The sequence below is a fragment of the Corapipo altera genome, unplaced genomic scaffold, assembly GCF_003945725.1.
Source record: "Corapipo altera isolate COAL_440 unplaced genomic scaffold, ASM394572v1 224, whole genome shotgun sequence".
Taxonomy (NCBI): domain Eukaryota; kingdom Metazoa; phylum Chordata; class Aves; order Passeriformes; family Pipridae; genus Corapipo; species Corapipo altera.
Genome location: NW_020884959.1, coordinates 2,175,516 through 2,192,633, shown reverse-complemented (window position 1 = coordinate 2,192,633; position 17,118 = coordinate 2,175,516). Strand labels below are relative to the sequence as shown.

The following is a 17,118-nucleotide window of genomic DNA, read 5'->3' as shown; positions in this document are numbered from 1 at the left end:
TGACATTTGTAGCAGTCTTCTGGTTCCCCCTCCTTGGGGCTGGCATTGCACAGCGTGGTTTTGGGCATTCATCTGATCTTCCATACGTTTTTGGCTTCAACGTTAAAACAGGAGATACGGCGCTTACAAGTGAGGCAATCAGTGCACTGTTCAGTGCTGGTACAGCTGAGCTCAAAATGGAAATAGGAATTTCAGATGGGATATGAGAACAAGGAGGTGTCTTATGCTACAGCCAGCTTAAGTATTACACACAGTTCGTAAGCAAGGAGCACAGCCAACCCTACCACCACACTTTATAAACCTGACCTCAGGCGGTCCCCACTGAGATGTGTCTGTGTGACTTGCTCTCAGAGCTGCTGAAGAGAATCTCTTGAAGGTCCTTGTTAAGGTCTTTCAAAGAGACATGGCACAAACTGGACTTATGATTTTCCTACTCATAAGCTTACTACTGGTGGATCAGACCATCAGCCAGGCTTCCAAATTCAAAGCCAGGAGGCACAGCAAACGTAGAGTGAAAGGTACTGGGTCTTAACTGGGAGGAGGGATAGAAGCTTATAGTCTATGCAAATTTACTGTGTACTTTAAATAGCATTGCATGAACCAGAAACTTACATTAAACAAATGCTTAATAACGAAGGACATTTGAGTCTGTACTATATTTGTCTTTAAAACATTTATATGTGAGTTAGCAAAGCCAAGAATAAGGTGCCAGTATGACTTATGGAAATAGAGCAGTATAGAAGCTGCAAATATATTGCTCTGTTATGTCTGTTTACCTCTGTCAACATTATTTAGAACTCACAGGTACAGGTGAGAGAGGACTCTGGCCAGTCATTCTTAGTTACACAGTTATATTGATTAAAATCAGAAAAATGGAAATTCATGTTCGGGGGGGGAAAGCAGAATAAAGTATTCAGTCTCCAAGGATTATTGTTCAGATTTTTGCACCATTTTCTAATTTTAACAGAATATCTGTCTAATATTTGTGGAATATTACTCTACTTGTGTGGAAAGTACTGTGAAATGGCAAGTCAAACCAGTGAAAAAGGATTAGCAGGAAAAGATAAAGGATCAATTCCCACACCAAAGCTTACAGAGCAAATACAAAACCACAGAATGCTGTTTGGAGATGTCTGTGTATTTAATTTAAAGACTTATTTCTAATAAAAGAGGGTATGATGGAGGTTACACTGGTGGCAAATATTTGAACTCCTGGCTAATGAAAAAAACTCTTTGATAAAGCCATTGTACAAGAAGATTGCACTGCTCTGGAGCCATGCAGTTATAGATATTGGAATCTCCAGGGGTTTAAGTTTGGGATCCTAAGGACAGACTGCTTATACACCTTTTGTGCCAGCACAGAGTAGCACAGATTGGAGAACCTGAAGTCCTGCCTTGGGGAAGCCATGAAGGACAGCGAGGTTTATACCCACAGGCAGCAGGGAATGTGGAGAGGAGCTTTCCAGGGTGCAGCTGGAGGACTGGGGAGGTAACACAGGTCTGTAGGAATCCTGCAGGAATTCTTTCATTAAGGACAAATCTTTAAAAATAATCAAAACACATCTCAGCAATGCAGCAACCCATGATATTTTGAAACAGCTTTTAATATGTAATTTTTTAATTTGTGTGTGTGTGCATATCTGTTATTTTATGTATATTGATTTTATTTAAGAAAAAGATGACCTGAAGACCCAGATTGACAAATTGTGGCGAGAAGTAAATGCTCTGAAAGAAATGCAAGCACTCCAGACAGGTAAAGCAACTTACACTGGTCAATGGCTTCCAGAAGTTCTCAGTGCCTCTCCTCTCCCCTTCACTCCCACTCCTTTCTTTCATGGGATTTTGTAACGAAGGTATACAACTGCTTAAGAGCATGGTGTGCCACAGCTGTACCAGTGAGACAAGTGTGGAAGCAAGGATTCAAATAAAATCAAGTCTGAACAAGTGACGATTCTTCACTAAGAGCAAGAGTCAATCTGGAACAAAAATTATGTTTGTCTTTGGACAACTTAGAGCTGTGAGTTTTGATATCATCAAAGGCAACACAACGAGGGTTTCTGGGTTTGAGGGTTAAATGGTCAGAGTGAGGTGCCTGGTTTTCATATGAACATGGGCTAACCAGAAAGGCAAAAGTATTCATGGAGAAGGCTCAGAATACCCCCAAAAGGAAGCTATTTAAAATGTGCAGTTTGCAACGTTCAAATTTGAATGTTGCCATAAAACTTTGAAGGTATATCCACTGCGAGTTCAGAAATGCCCTGCACCAATGTGCAGAGTCCTTTAAGTATTTAAATAACCAGATGGAAATTTCCAAACAAAATCAGAAGGATAAATACACACGCACCTACTAGACAGTTGTGCTTTTTCACAGCTGTTGACATAAAATTTGGCATTTAATCTTGTATAAGAAGACACTACAGAGGAAATTACATCATTCCTATTAAAAAGAACATATTTTCCTTAGGAATGGTAATATCTGGGTTGTCCAGTTCTATGCCTTGAGTTAAATAGAGCTTTTTGAGCTTTACAAAATATTTTTATTTCAAATGTCTTATAATAAGGCTTTAGAAGTTTCTTAAAAGAGAGAGCCTGTGCTAGACAAGTAACTCTTGTTTAAAAGGAACTCTTGTGTTGCTTCCAGAAGGAGCTTGAGAATAAGCACGCAGTGGCTTAGAAATGAAACCAGAGTCAGGAGATTTTTTTATCCTCAAAACTTATTTTGAACTTTATTCTAAATTCATAACCCACACTGTTCAACTGGATTCCAAATCTGACAAAAAGAGATCTATCACCACCCCAGCTCTGACTGTATTTGTTAATGTCCTTATGATAACTGAAAAAGGAGCTGCTTTTTTAGCTTATGGACATTTCTAAAATACACATTAAAAATCTTCTTTTGCTTGAGTTTCCTAGGTCTCCTTTTTACATGGTGTGAAATGTGAAATGCTGCCACACATCACTTTGCAACACATACTTTCTCTCTAAAGATGGACAGTCTTTATCATTGATGCAGCATTGCTGAAGTAGATAAAGTCTCTCTGATCTTTTCCACAAACATTTGTTAAAGCACTCCACATTTAACAAATATGTTCATTACTCCTCTTTGGCCATTAGCAGTTGGAAGGGTTAAAATTTGAAATTTAAGCCCTAAAATAAAATTATGACCATGAAATGCAACTAAGGAATGCAGTGAGTATTACAACTGGAAATACTAAAAACTGAGACATAGGATATGGTCCAAAGTGGATTTCCATATCCTGTTGATCAGAGACATAATTACTTTCTTACAAGAACAGATGACAGGAATTAGAAACAGATTATAGAAAACATCAGGGCAGAAGATGTTGTAAGTACAAGATGGGGTTAAGCAATAAATGAAATAATCTGCAAGTAGCCACATGTAGGATTCTAAAAATAATTGTCACAGGAGTTTATTCAAGGCCTTTGCTACCTTCCTCAGCTCAGAAGGAACACTCCATCAAGGAGGGCTCTCTTGCTGTAAGTATTTTTCTTGGGAGAATCAGTTTTTCACATATCTGCATTAGGAGAGTTGGAAAGCAAAGTTTAAGGATTCCCTCACAGACCTTGGGCTGGAAGGACTCCGACAGCGGCTCTGCAAGGCAATTCCAGTTACAGAGCATATGCCAAATTAATGTTCTAGTGCATTTGGACTTTACATCAAGACTTCCCTTATATTTTCCACTAGAAGTAAAAGCAAACAGATTTATAAATACAAATATTTAGAAGATTTGGTCCAGATTGTCCTGCAAGCTCAGTAATAAGTGTGCACTTTTTAAAAGTGCTTATAGATGTAAGTCACTTTACTTCATTTGAATTTAGAGTTTGAAGGGGGGGACTTTGTTGGAAAGAAATTAACACCTAAAGAGGTGAATATGAATTCTGCAAGTGGAAATACACTTTTAGCAATCATTCAAAGATTTGCATTAAAAATTTCAAATCAATCTTTTTTCTGGTAAGCAGGACACATTTAATACAGCACTTTTCACTCCTCCTGCCTTTGCTTGCTGGAAACTGAGCTTAGTTAAGGTATAAAAATTTACTTTACTTTAGCACTTAAATAGCATAAATATTAGAAGACATTTAGATCTGTCTCTACTATAAAGATCTGTCTCTACTCTAAAGGTTTCATGATGACCAATTCACATCTGCCAGCAATACAAACATCCATAACTTATCCATTCAAGACTGATGAAATAAGGTAAAAAATGTGTGAAAACAGGATTATTCAGTAAAAGAAGAAACTCCACTCTGTGAAGTCAAAGCCTTTCACTTGCTGAGGGACTTGTCTGCTCCATTTTCAACATACCTTTAGAAAATTATCATTAGAAGAACCATTATTGAAAGCTCTTGCCCACACTTGTACTGAATGTACAAACTCATTTCTATTCCCAGTGTGTCTCCGTGGGACAAAGGCCCATAAGAAGTGCTACCTCATGTCAGAAGGCACCAAGCATTTCCATGAAGCCAATGAAGACTGCATAACCAAGGGAGGGACACTGGCTATCCCAAGGAATAACGAGGAAACAAACATTCTCCGAGATTATGGCAAGAGAAGTACGCCCAGAGCATCCGAGTTCTGGCTGGGGGTCACTGACATGATAAATGAAGGGAAATTTGTGGATGTCAATGGCATGGTTCTGCAGTACTTCAACTGGGATCGTGCCCAGCCCAATGGGGGCAAGCGTGAAAACTGTGTGTTTTTTTCCCTTTCATCCCAAGGCAAGTGGGTGGATGAGGTGTGTCGTACTGCCAAAAGATACATTTGTGAATTCCTGATCCCATAATTACAGATACAAAAGACCATAGCCATGTTTCAGGTTAACATGCAGTTTTGCTTAGTAACCCCTCCCACTTAGAGTGTGGGGAGTTAAAACTATCCATCTCCTGCATCATACTCACTCTTTCCTGAGATATAAGTTTGCTCTGTTAAATTATTTTTTATTCAGATGCTAAAATATTATGTTTTCTGAGTGCTCTCATTATGTACAGAGATATATATTATGTTTTGACTCACATTGTATCATATTTTGGCATATTATTTCAACCTGATGTTTGGGTTGCTGGATTTCACCTCCTATTTCTGTACTTTATTTACAAAAGATTGCTGCATGATGATCTGTCCCAATACAAGGTGTAGGGATCCTCTCAGTTCCAGAGCTTAAGAGGGACTTTGGCATTATGTGAGCTCCTGTGAAAAACAGCCATTATCATGACAGAGCTTAATAGGATGTATCCGTGAGCAAGAGTTTTACCTATGGGTTAAGAATGGAGAATGAAATAGAAAAATGTGATGGTAATTTTTATGCTACATGCAGCTCACAATGATACAATGCTAGAAAACAGGGGAGTGGCTGTTCTAAAATATCAGTTTGCTTCTAAATGTCTCAATTATGGTTAAATATCAGATGTCATTTGGAACATTCCCATAGAAGAAATCAACCTGGAACGAGATCACACCTCTACTGTGTAAAGCCTTAATAATCCCTCTCTCCTGCAGCATCAGACAGGCTTTATCACCCAGACAGTCACACTGCCTGAAAGCACAGGGAGGGAGGGAGGGAGGGAGGGAGGATCCCCTTTCTGGACACAACATCCCACCTCTCCCTGTGGGAAAGGCAGGATGAGTGGCACAAAAGAGTGGGGCCAAACCACAGCTCAAACCATGGCCACATGCAAATTTTCCCAACTTAACGCCTGACATTTGAAAACAAAGTAAAATGCTCTGGTTGCTCTTTGCTGTTCTTAACCTCACAACAGAGATTTGCCTTCATGTCATAAATAGCAGTTTCTCTCTTGTGGATAAGAATTTCATTTAAATATTTAAATATATTGCTGCTTGGAGGCTCAGTCCTACCTCTTACCATTTAAATGTGCAAGATTTTCTTAAATTATGCAATAAATTTGCAGTTACTGGTATTTAATTGTTGTAGTATTTTTGACAGCTGATGCATCCATGTGAAGGCCATTCTTTCCTAAGACTTTTCTTGAGGATTCAAAAACGGAACATTTTTTTTACTGTTGTGTTTACAGGCCACAGGACAAAATTTGGATTCCTACTTGCTAAATGCTGTATGAGATGCAACTATTGAATGCATCACTGTAATATGTTGTAATTAAATTAATTTTCAACTCATTTTAATCCATTTTCATTCATCCTGTGCTTCTGTATTTGGCCTGATATTTGAATTCTCTCACTTAGCTCCCGAGTTGAAATAGAGAAGCAAAAAGTCACCATTTATATACAATTTTCTTTCAAAATCTAGCCTTTGCTAAGGTTGGGGTCAGTACTCCTGTTACCTACATTTTTAAGTGATTAAAAGTTTGAAGTAATTTTGTATGGCTTCTTTACCTCTGGCTTGTCTGAAATAAGTCAGTATCTCAGCATATCCCTACAGCTACAGTCAAATTGAAAACTCACCAGCAATTCCAGAATTTGTTTACCTTTGAGGAGTTTATACATTTATGTCCCATTCAATCCATTTCAGCCAAGCTTCTGAAGTTGTATGCAGGAATGTTTATGGATATTTTTGGTGGATGTTTATCAGCCAGCAGACACAGATACCAAACTTTGTTCAGCAGTGATTCAGTACATGAAGACAAAACCCACCTTACACAAATCAATTTGAAGCTTCCCAACAGGATGATTAGTTAAGAAATAACAAAGGGACATAAAGCAACAGGGAAAATGATGGTGGAAAATTCATGTGGATAGAACTGGAGAGGAGATGGTGGGAGATTTCCTCAAGAAATATCTGTAGTGGGAGCAAGACAGAAAACAAAGTGAAAACACAGCAGGGAGACAAATTTTGTCCTGTCAAAGTAACTGCCACTTTCCTCTCAAAGACCAACTGTGCCCATGAGGAATGAGCTCAGGGTGAGGGGGAGTGTTTGCTGCCTACTGGGCCTGCTCTGCCCCACTGTTGCACCAGTTCTTTCCCCCAGACCATCACTCCTACCTTTCTCCTCTCCTGATAAACATGTGGCATTTCCCATCTTTTCCATTCGAGCCCATCAGGCTCCCTTCTCTACACTGGTCTCCCGCTACCATTCTCTGAAACCATCTGTGTTCTCCCAGTGACATTTCCCCTTCCACTTCCAACTCTGGGTTCCCATCTCTGCAGAAGTCCCACCAAGCCGTGCCCCAAGGCCACCTGCTCCCCAGTACTGTGTCCAGCTGTGTCCAGCTGCTGAAGGGCTGGAAGAGCTGGAGTTCTGCACGCAGCTGGGGCATCCTGCTTTGCAGAGGGGTGCTGTGTCATGGGGTGGGCACTCACACAGTGATTCCCATTTGAACCCTGGATAGGGAAGAAAAGATTTAAAAAACTTTTTGTGATAATGAATAAAGCCTTTTACTGATACATTAGGGCCAGGCACCTGTGGATTGCATATTTAAATAGGCAGGCTGCTTATAAGCTAGAGATATTCAGACCTAAAACATGGGAACATGATACACATACTAAAGCACCACCATTTATTGTTCTATGCTTATGCAGAAGAAATGTGGAAAATTCCACAAACACATATCACCTCTGTCAGGATAATCAGAGATGAATACAGGTGTAATTAAAAAGAAAAGCAGCAGCAGCACAACAGGGACAAGACTCTACAGAGGGTTTAGTTGTAAAGTAAAGGATGTACTTTTAAATGAGCTGCCTTTATATTGTATCACAGCTATGAGAGCTGCTAGTAATTACTAAACCCTTCAAAATTAATCTCCCCCTCTCTAATTTAAACAAATATAATGAAAAATAGCTTTTCCAGGGATACTTAACCTCCTCAGAGGCACAGTGGCATTTATCTTTGTAAATCTACGAAAGTACTACACTATTTTTCCATGTAATGATAATCATTTTGCAAAAAGAAAACGTACATCTTTAGGGAAAATGGAATAGAAACCTTCTAGAGTTGCACTATTAGGGCATGACCCAAAGTTCTTCAAAGTGAATGGAAAGATTCCTGTTGAAATCAAGGGGGTCTCAACCAGAATACCCCAAACTCTTAGTACACAAATGTTGAAGCACAATCTTCTTTAAGACAAGCACTCTCAAGTGCTTCTGCAGAAAATATTTGTTCAAAAGGCAGAGTTGCCAGGACCTTTTACTTTTTCAGAAAATCCAGTGTAAATGAAAAGACTCATTCTCCTCCTTCAGTAGCAGTGAGATTTTCCTTCCCAGTGAAGGAAGCACAGGAGCAGAACTAGGTCTTGTGGAAACCTTTCACTTGTGAAATCCTTCAGTCCATTCCAAGTGAAAATGCCTGATCTACGAAGTATTGAAGCAAAAGGACTGTTTTTCAATTTACTTCAACAGACTTTGGGCCAAAACAAGACTTGTCATCCTTCTTCTATTTTTACTGGCTATCACCCTGGTTTCATTCCTGGAGAAGTTTAAACTAGCAAATGCAGACATCAGGTCAAGAAGAACTAGCAGAATTAGCCCTTTGCAAAAGACAACTGATTTAATTTTTTTCTTATATGTTGCCAGAGTTCCTTTTCTAACTTAAAATATGAGGATGTCCTGTGTTCAGAGCCTTCTGGTGTACCTGGCAAAACAAAGTGCCTGTCCCAAAATGCTTACAGTCTAGATAGACAAAAGGAAGATTTTATCCCCATTTTACAAAGGGATAACTGAAGCATTAAGAAATTAAGGATTGAAATAAAGCAATTTTGAGCAAGGAAAGGAAAATTAATTCTTCTGGAACCAGTACCTCAGTCGCTAGGGTGTCTTTCTTTTCCAAGAGGGCATGTGATGAATATCCCACCGTCTCGAGCACAGACATATCCCTCCATCCTGAGTGCAGTGTCTGAGTGGGAATGTGGGGACAGCTGAGTGGGAATGTGTGTGTGTGGGAACAGCACAGGGACTGACCAGGTGGGAGGATCCAGGTGCCAGATAACAAAGATGTCAGCTGGGAGAGAGAGGAGGGCAAGGGTTGTTCCTGCCACAACTACTCTGTCCTCTGAAAGGGAACATGAATTTCCTTTCTATAAAAAAAAAAAATCTCAAATTAACTTTATTTTTGATTCCTGGGTCAGGTAATGCTGTTTTAAACATTCGATTGACAAATATTATCTTTCCTATTTACCCCAGTGTGTCCAGACTAATTCTGTTAGTGCACACCATGTGATCAGTGTAGCCAATAATGAGTTACTGTAGAACTGCTCTATAAATCTACCATGCTTTTAAACTAATTACCATTCTACATATTTAGCTGAGCAATCAGTCTAAGCCAAATATAGCAAAGTGAAAAATATCAAGATTAGACGAATGAAACAAACTGTGCTTGTATCTGATTAAGCACAGAACAATATGCTGAAGTGCAAACATGGATGCTGGAGGCAAATGTGTTTTAGGAAACCTGTCCAAGTTTGAGAAGGTACTATTTCAGATATTTTCACTGTGGCCTGATGAAGACTGAGATATTTGTCTTGGTTCAAATATGTATATTATATTTATAATCTTACAATTTTAATTGGTTAGAGAAATGAAAACTACATCTGTTCCTACTGCAAATATATTTCATACATGCTACACAAAGTTAAACTATTTCCTATAAAAATATGGCTGACACAAAGATTTAAGACTCTGTAGTCTGTAGTGTTGAGGCATAATTAGGTCCACTAGGTGAGAAACAGCTTCCTCTGTTCCAAGCACCAAGGTCAGAGGTTCAAACATTGTCTTCAAAGATGTTTACTCATGCCTAACTTTCTCTTGGCTCTGAAGTTATTGGCATTATCAACCCATTCTTATTATTAATCATCATATGTATGACCTGCTACCATCTAGCATGCTCTTTTGCTGATTAAAACACAACATTTGCTGAGAATGTTGCTTACCAAGAATCACTGTGACCATTTTGGAACATTATAAAAGATAGTTAAAAGGCATTGCTAAGAAGCCCTTTGTCCTCTCTTAATCCTACATTTCATAAAATCTGTTGTGTAAAGACAATGTTATGAATATTGCTTAGTCTCCAGTTTATAAAATCTTTGGTACTAATTCTCTTTTGCATTTACTAATGCAAAAATCTCAGTGGAATTTCTCCACTGCTTTAAATGAAATTAAATTCCAACTGCCTGACCTCCTAGGCTGCTTCCCATGTCTGTAAGGTGGAACACATATAACTGGTTCAAAATGGTAACAGGTGCAAAATTTTACTAATATGCTGCAGTACTTTGAGATCTTCCTAAAGATGTGTGTTTAATCTGGACAAGGGATCTTTCAGTGAGGTGTAATGTTTTTGTTTATGTTTTCTTGTAATTTATTCCTGAGTTTAACTGACACAGGACTACATTCTCATGGGCTGCTTTGCTGGTGTTCCCAGTATAAAGAAGGTGAACCACTTCATGCGGTTTCCCTAGTAAGGAAATCACATATGAATATCGTCTTTAAAAGGCCCTTTTCAGATGATCCTGTAAGAAAGCATTTATCTTGAGACTGGCCAAAGGAACCCCTGTGATAGTGGATGGTTCTTGTGGAGAATCCAGCTGAGTTCTTGGGATCAGCCCAGATTACATTGGGGAATCCTGGAATGCATATGAAGCGAATGCAGCTTTTGAGATCAGAGGCAGGTACCAAAGAAAACATCTTCAGTTTTTCTTTGTACACTCCGCTATGGAGACACTGGAAAAATGGAAGACAATGGGCTCATAGGGATTTTATTAGCATGTGAATCTTCCCAGACTTTGGCCTGCATGGCACTATAAATTTTCCCGCAATATATTTGCCAATATATGGCATTTAAGTAGCATCCACTGGATCTCACAAACATATCAGGGGCACTAGGAGACTTGATGCAGTCCCTGTCCCCCAGAGACAAGCTTTGCTGTCTTTTTTCAGAATTTTAAATCCAGGTTTTTCGGTCTTCATTAGATGCCCTACTGAAACTTGGTGCTGTACTAGTGTTAAAATAAAATCAGAAGGTTTCTTAGGAAATATAAACTGTACCTGCTGACATGTATGCGTGTGTGTGTGTTTGCAGCTGTTCAACAGGTTAATGAGTAGAATCTAAGTTCATAAGTACACTTCTAGAAAGAGTTAATGAAGAAGCTGCTAATAGCACCTTCTCTGAGCAGTGTGTACCATATATCAGTATACCTCAACTTGGAACACTGATGGTTGGCCAGACACCACAAGACAAAATAAAGAGATATGTTAATATGAGTAATAAAAATATAATAAACTCATATGAAACATATTTCCATGAGGTAGTAGGTGCCCCTTGGTTTTCAGAAAGGTTGAGAAGCACTCTGACCACAACAGAAGAGCTTTTGTAGTTATAAGCAATTTATTGGTTGGCTGGTCCATGTAATAACAGTTTATTAAGGAATACATCAAGCACTGTGTAACCTTTGACAAATTATTTATAAGTGTTAATTAATGAAAAACATCTTTTTCTTAGCAAGCTGTCAGCATGATCAATCTGTTTTTAGTACCATGAAAGACATATGCCCCCAATAGCCTCATTTGGCTTTCTTGGCAAGTGGGAATAAGTAGGAGTGAATAAGCAAGGTCACATATGAAACACTGATTAGAAGGAAATGATTACCATATGAATTGGGTAATTCTATTGAAATATTGAGGGAAGGTGATCAGAATAGAATGTCCTGGAGACTCTGCCAGTTTTCTTTCCCAGGCATTGCATTTAGTAGTATTGCATTGAAAGAAAAGAGAAAAAGGCCATTGGTCAATAGGGAGGGAAATGTCAAGCTTTACTCAAGGTACAGATGTTCTTCATTATGCAGGGTACATAAAATCTGAGAAAGAAACTCATCAGTAGATTTGGGTGAATAATGAGTTGTCTGGTTTTGTGGTCAAGCAAAAAAAAAGCAGGAGAAAAATGATCAAGCAAAGCAGAAAATTTTTGAGGGTTTGGGGTTTTTTTAGTTTTCTTTTCTTGGAGGGAAGAAGAAAGAGAGATTAGATGCAGAGAAGGGGGCTAGGGAGAAAGGAAGAAAAAAAAAAAGAAAAAGATGATTTCTGATCTCTAATCAGCTTTACCTGGTAGCAACTATACAAGCTATCCTCTCCAGAACAGCTGATGAGAGCAGATAATTTTCAGGATTGATTGATTAGGGTATGTCTACAGTGTCAAATCCTTTCAGTTACACATCCTGAGACAGCTAGACATGAGTTTCCTCTTTGGAAGCTATGTAGTCACTAGTCATGGAGCAGAAAAGCTTTGCTGGCAACTGTCTGACCCAGATGCTGTGGGTGCACCTTTTGTCTTTAAACTCAAACCTGAGAAAGCAAGAACACACAAACTGTTTCATAAGTCTTCCTTAGCTGCTGTGTCAACCAGGTACTACTAAAAGGTGATTCTAATACTGTCTTTTTGTCATGATACAGTAAACTTTGCTGGAAATATCTTGGTAGGTTAAGAACTTCTCTTACCTGTGCTTCTTCCCACCTTCCTGCTTGACAGTGCTATATACATTCCACAGGCATCTCTGCTCCCCTCTTGTGTCAGGAAATAGTTTGGATCTTCACATTCCTCTGTAAAATCAAGATACAGTTGACTTTTATTGAGGAAAAAATTAAATAGTACCTTATCAAGCTCTGCTGCCAAAGGGATGACACTAGTTGTTAGAAGCTAATGAATCATGTGAAAACCATTCAGGAATATGATCCTTAGCTGAGAGGACTGAGATCTGCTTTTTAACGCTGTTATATGTTACATTTGACTACTCCAATCACTTGCTGAATATTTGTAGCAGAGGATACCCCCATTAGAGTCTTGTGTGTAGCTTAGGCCTACAAAAGTGTGTGTTTGGAGATTTTTATTAATCTATTTTGAGAGTTCCATATTACCACTGAAGACAGAATAATTGTGAAGAGTTTTGTGAGTTGTATCAAAGAGTTAAAATGCTGGATTCTTTCCAACTGTGGAATAGAGGCTCCACCACAGAAGTGTTTTGTGCCAAGAAAAGCAATTTAAAAATGAGTAATGAGGGCTTATTGTTAACCATTACTCTTTAAAGATCTATTTTTCATTTTTAAAGTCTGTACAAGCCACAGACTATTTTTGGAGGTAAGTCTCCCTTTGGTCCCTCTTCAAAACCACAAAATTATATATGTTCTCATTCAGTAGGGAAAGGTGAATACCTTAAATCAAACATCTTGTGCATGACTTTCAGGGGAACTCATGACCAGGTTTTAAGGAGTACATTTAGACTTGAGACCCAAGGTCCAACAGCGTTCAACACTCAGTAATTAAGACCTTTTGAAAATCCAGCTACTTGGTGCGAACATGAGAGTCTAGCCTTTGGAAATTTCTCCTCTGATAGGGACATACCAATACACTGGTTTTTCCAGGTTGAAATGAAATCCAATATGTCTGTTAATTTGCACTTCCATAAATGCTTTTTTTCCTCATTAGATCATCTTAACGCTAGGTTAGTAGATTAGGCAACTGTGGCTGGTTTTTTTTGCTACTCCATTACAGGATCAGTAGATGTCAGGATGTAAAGGAATGTAATGCTAGCTTCCTACTGAATTCAAATTGATTTTCACGCAGAACAAAAATTAGCTCAAAGTCCATAAAACAGTCCACTGATTTGTACTTAACGTGCACAGGGGGAGAATTCCCACAGTCTTGCCAAGGAAATAGAGTTATGACTGCAAACCAGATGTGATGTGCTTCACTGGGATGACAGAGATTCAGAGAGAGAGTGAAACAAAGGCAAAAGAAACAGACAAACAGTGCACAGTCATCCAAAGGGAAATGAGAGGGGAGTGTAGGACCTGTGATACTACTTTCTGCAAATGCATCACACACTGAATTTCCTTTAAAATATAAGCTGGATTCAAATCCCTCACAAATGAAATGTCACTATGTCACTTACTTTTAACAGCTTTCAACCCATTGGAACCCCCAAACCACAAATAACCCTTAAACCTTGATGGCATTGCCCAAATCCAGGAACAAACCCTAAATCCAGATGCACCCCACACCTGGCAGCACTCCCCAAATCTGGCAGCACACATCTGACACACATGGTAACCCTCCCAAACCCTGGAGTTTCCTCCTAGACTGGCAGCAGACACCACACTCAGGCACATCCTCAAAACCTATTGGCAACCTCCAAACCCACAAACTCTCCCAAGCCCAGGGACACATCTTAAACCTGCCAACAGTCCCACAAGTCCAGAAAGAACCTCCAGATATACCCCTGAACTAGGCATCTTCCCCCAGGTCAGGCAGTCCCCCCAAAACTGGCAGCACCCCCCAAAAGCTGGCAGCCCTACCCAGCCCCGGTGGGCTGAGGCTGTGCCATGACCCCCCAGCTCAGCCAGGACAGGGAATGGAGGCCGAAGCATGGAAGGCACTGCCAACCCCGAGGGAGAAGACAACCCCTCCCTTAACAGTTCCCTCGAGAAAGGCAGAGAAGGATGAGTGACAAATGAGTGTGGGATCTCCCAGTGCAGACCAGCAGACTTTAATGTGCCGGGTGAGGGGGTTCAGCAGGGGGGGCTGGCACACAGCTGGCCCTGCACCACGTTCCCGGACGGCTGTAGGGCTTTTTCGCCCGCCGTTCCTGCTGTAGGAGGTGCCGGATCCGTATGGGCCCGAAGTGGGAGCAGTTGTCTCTCTTGATGGCCACGGTGTCGGTGTCGTGGGAGCCTCCCAAGCTGAGGTTGTGCTGCACCATTGTGAAATGGAACAGGCTGATGGTGAGCACTGGGAGAGCCTCTGCCCCAGCAGTGCTGGGCTTTGGTTTCCTGATGCTCCTCCACCAACCCAGAGGGAACAGAGGGATGTGTGTGAGGGCCCAGAGCCCCTCCAGCTACCCTCCCCCTCGAGCAGTCCAGGGCAAGCTCCTTCTCCACACCCCTCTCCTAACCTCTGTAGATAACACCGATGCCCAGTATCCTTTGATGCTGGACTTGGTGATGATGTCACAGTGGCTGCCACGACATCACCACCACCCATCTGTGTGTGCCCCTGTCCCCCGATTTGGGGAGGGAGGCCTCCTGTGTGTTGACAGGGTCCCTGTTGATGGCAGGCACGCCTGTAATGGAAAGCATGGGAACGGGAGTGGGGCCAGCTCTGTGGGGATGTGGAGAGCACTGAGAGTGGGGACCAGGATGCACCGAACAAGGGGGTGGGGACCTTGAAAAGTTTGTGGGTTGGGGATGTGCAAGTGTGTGACAGGGACAGCACCAAGCCCAGAGATGGGGACCTCACTGAGCCTGGAGTTGGTGACAATGCTGAGAATGTGCACTGCTTTGGGATTTGTGACCAAAGCAGTGTGGGTGACACAGCACTGCCCGAGCCATGCTGAGCAGGGAGTGCACAGTACTGAGGCCTTTTTTGCTCCTCAGCCCAGCAACTGTGAGCAGGCTGGGCACCAGACACTGGGAGGGGACACAGCTGGGACAGCAGACTCCCTTAACTCAAGGGATTATCCCACACCTCATGATGTCTGCTCAGCCCCACAACTGCTGCTCCCAGACCAGCAAGGCGCTGTGTGGCTTGTCGTGAGCCACTCTTTTTGCATCACTTGTTTGGTTCTGCTTTGTTTTCCATATTAAACTGTCTTAGCCCATGATGTTTTGCATTTTTACCTTTCTGATCGTGTCCCCCCTCTCAGCATGGAGGATAGTGTGTGAGCGGCTGCGAGGGACTCAGCTGCCCACTGGGATTAGACCAGGACAGCCTGGGACACAGGCACGGCTGGGCACAGGGTGCCATCTCTTTTGCTGCCTGCTGCACCAAGAAGGTGGAGTAGGAGGACTCAAATTCCACCCCAGTATTCAAAGCACATTGACTCAGTGCTCAGTTCCCCCTTCCACAGTTCCCAGAGCAAGCCAGAGGGTACAGCCAGCACCAGCCCTGTGCTGGTGGTGTCCTAAGGAAGTTCTGTGGGCAGAGATCCCTTGGCCCCGGTGCCTCTGCTGACTCCAGGTCGCTGCCAGTGTTCTCCAGCAGTTTTCCCCATCTTGTAGAACACCCGCAGTGGCTGCCCAGTTGGGTGGGATCCGATGGGGATCACCCTCAGAGCTGCGATCTGATCCAGGACTTTTAAGGGAAAACGCACATTTTCCTGCGAACCACGAGAACCTCTGTGCAGGTGGAAAGATCAGTAAGAGCTACAAAAGAAATGCTTTCAAAAGCATAACGAACCAGCCTTATTTCCCCAAATTTTATAGCTCTTTGTGACTGCGCATTCCCTCTGGAATTACTGCTGGCCAGGCCGGGCACTGACCACCGCCGGCAGCCGAGGCGGGTGCAAGCGGAGCATCCCCCGGGAGGAGCGGCCGCCCGCGTCCTCATCCCGGCCTCTGGCACAGGGACAGTGGTAGAGGGAGCAGCCCAGGGGGCCCGCCCGGCAGGACGGCCTGGGCCGGGCCCGAGGGGCGGCAGCGGGACCCCGGGAGGGGGCTCCGGGTCCGCCCGGGGGCTGCGGCACCGGGCAGTGCCACAGGGCGGCGGCAGCGGCCGGAGCCGAACTCTGGTGCTCGGTGTGTGAAGGACAAGGGAACAGCGCCCGTCTGTCCGCAGGGAACAACCAAACTCAGCAGCTCCCACCCAACACGGGATCAGCCACCACCCCGTGCAGCCCTGGTAAACCACCGACCAGCGCCGAACTGGTACCATCGGGGAAAAACCCTGCAGCTCCCGACTGTGGGTATGGCCAGGATGGAAACGTGCTGATGGCCAAAGTCTCTCAGAGCTCACAACCCCTCATGATGCTGCTTCGACTATCACAGACACTGACAGGACCTGGGCTTGAGGCCAGAATAATATTACTGGAATATACTGCTGTATTTTTACGCTGTTCTTTATAGACTGCCACTTTCAGCTGTTAATAATGTATGGCTAAACCCAGCTTTGGCTTCCACTTCATGTAAGGGGCATTATTTCTCAAACAAAAACTAGAGGTAACTTATGTCCCTTAAATAACCCAGTGGATTAACATACCAGCAAAAAACAAATAATCACCTTATATTTAGATATTGGACATGTCAAAGAAGAACAAAACAGGCAAAAGAAAACATCAGCCGCAGGGCTCTTTTTTTTCAAGTAGGTGATTTGACAGTTTTTTGTTTGCATCGCAGTACAGAGGAAGACCAAAACACAGGTACATCAGCTTTT

General features: G+C 42.1%; 1 protein-coding gene across 1 annotated transcript; it reads left to right on the top strand.

The window, feature by feature from the left end:
* Window positions 1-342: 342 nt before the first annotated feature.
* CLEC3A (C-type lectin domain family 3 member A) lies at window positions 343-5,030 on the top strand. Its single transcript, XM_027663931.1, has 3 exons — window positions 343-518; window positions 1,673-1,753; window positions 4,414-5,030. Exons 1-3 carry the CDS (start codon window positions 404-406, stop codon window positions 4,803-4,805), a joined length of 588 nt encoding a protein of 195 aa, XP_027519732.1. The 5' UTR covers window positions 343-403; the 3' UTR covers window positions 4,806-5,030.
* The last annotated feature ends 12,088 nt before the right edge of the window (window positions 5,031-17,118 follow it).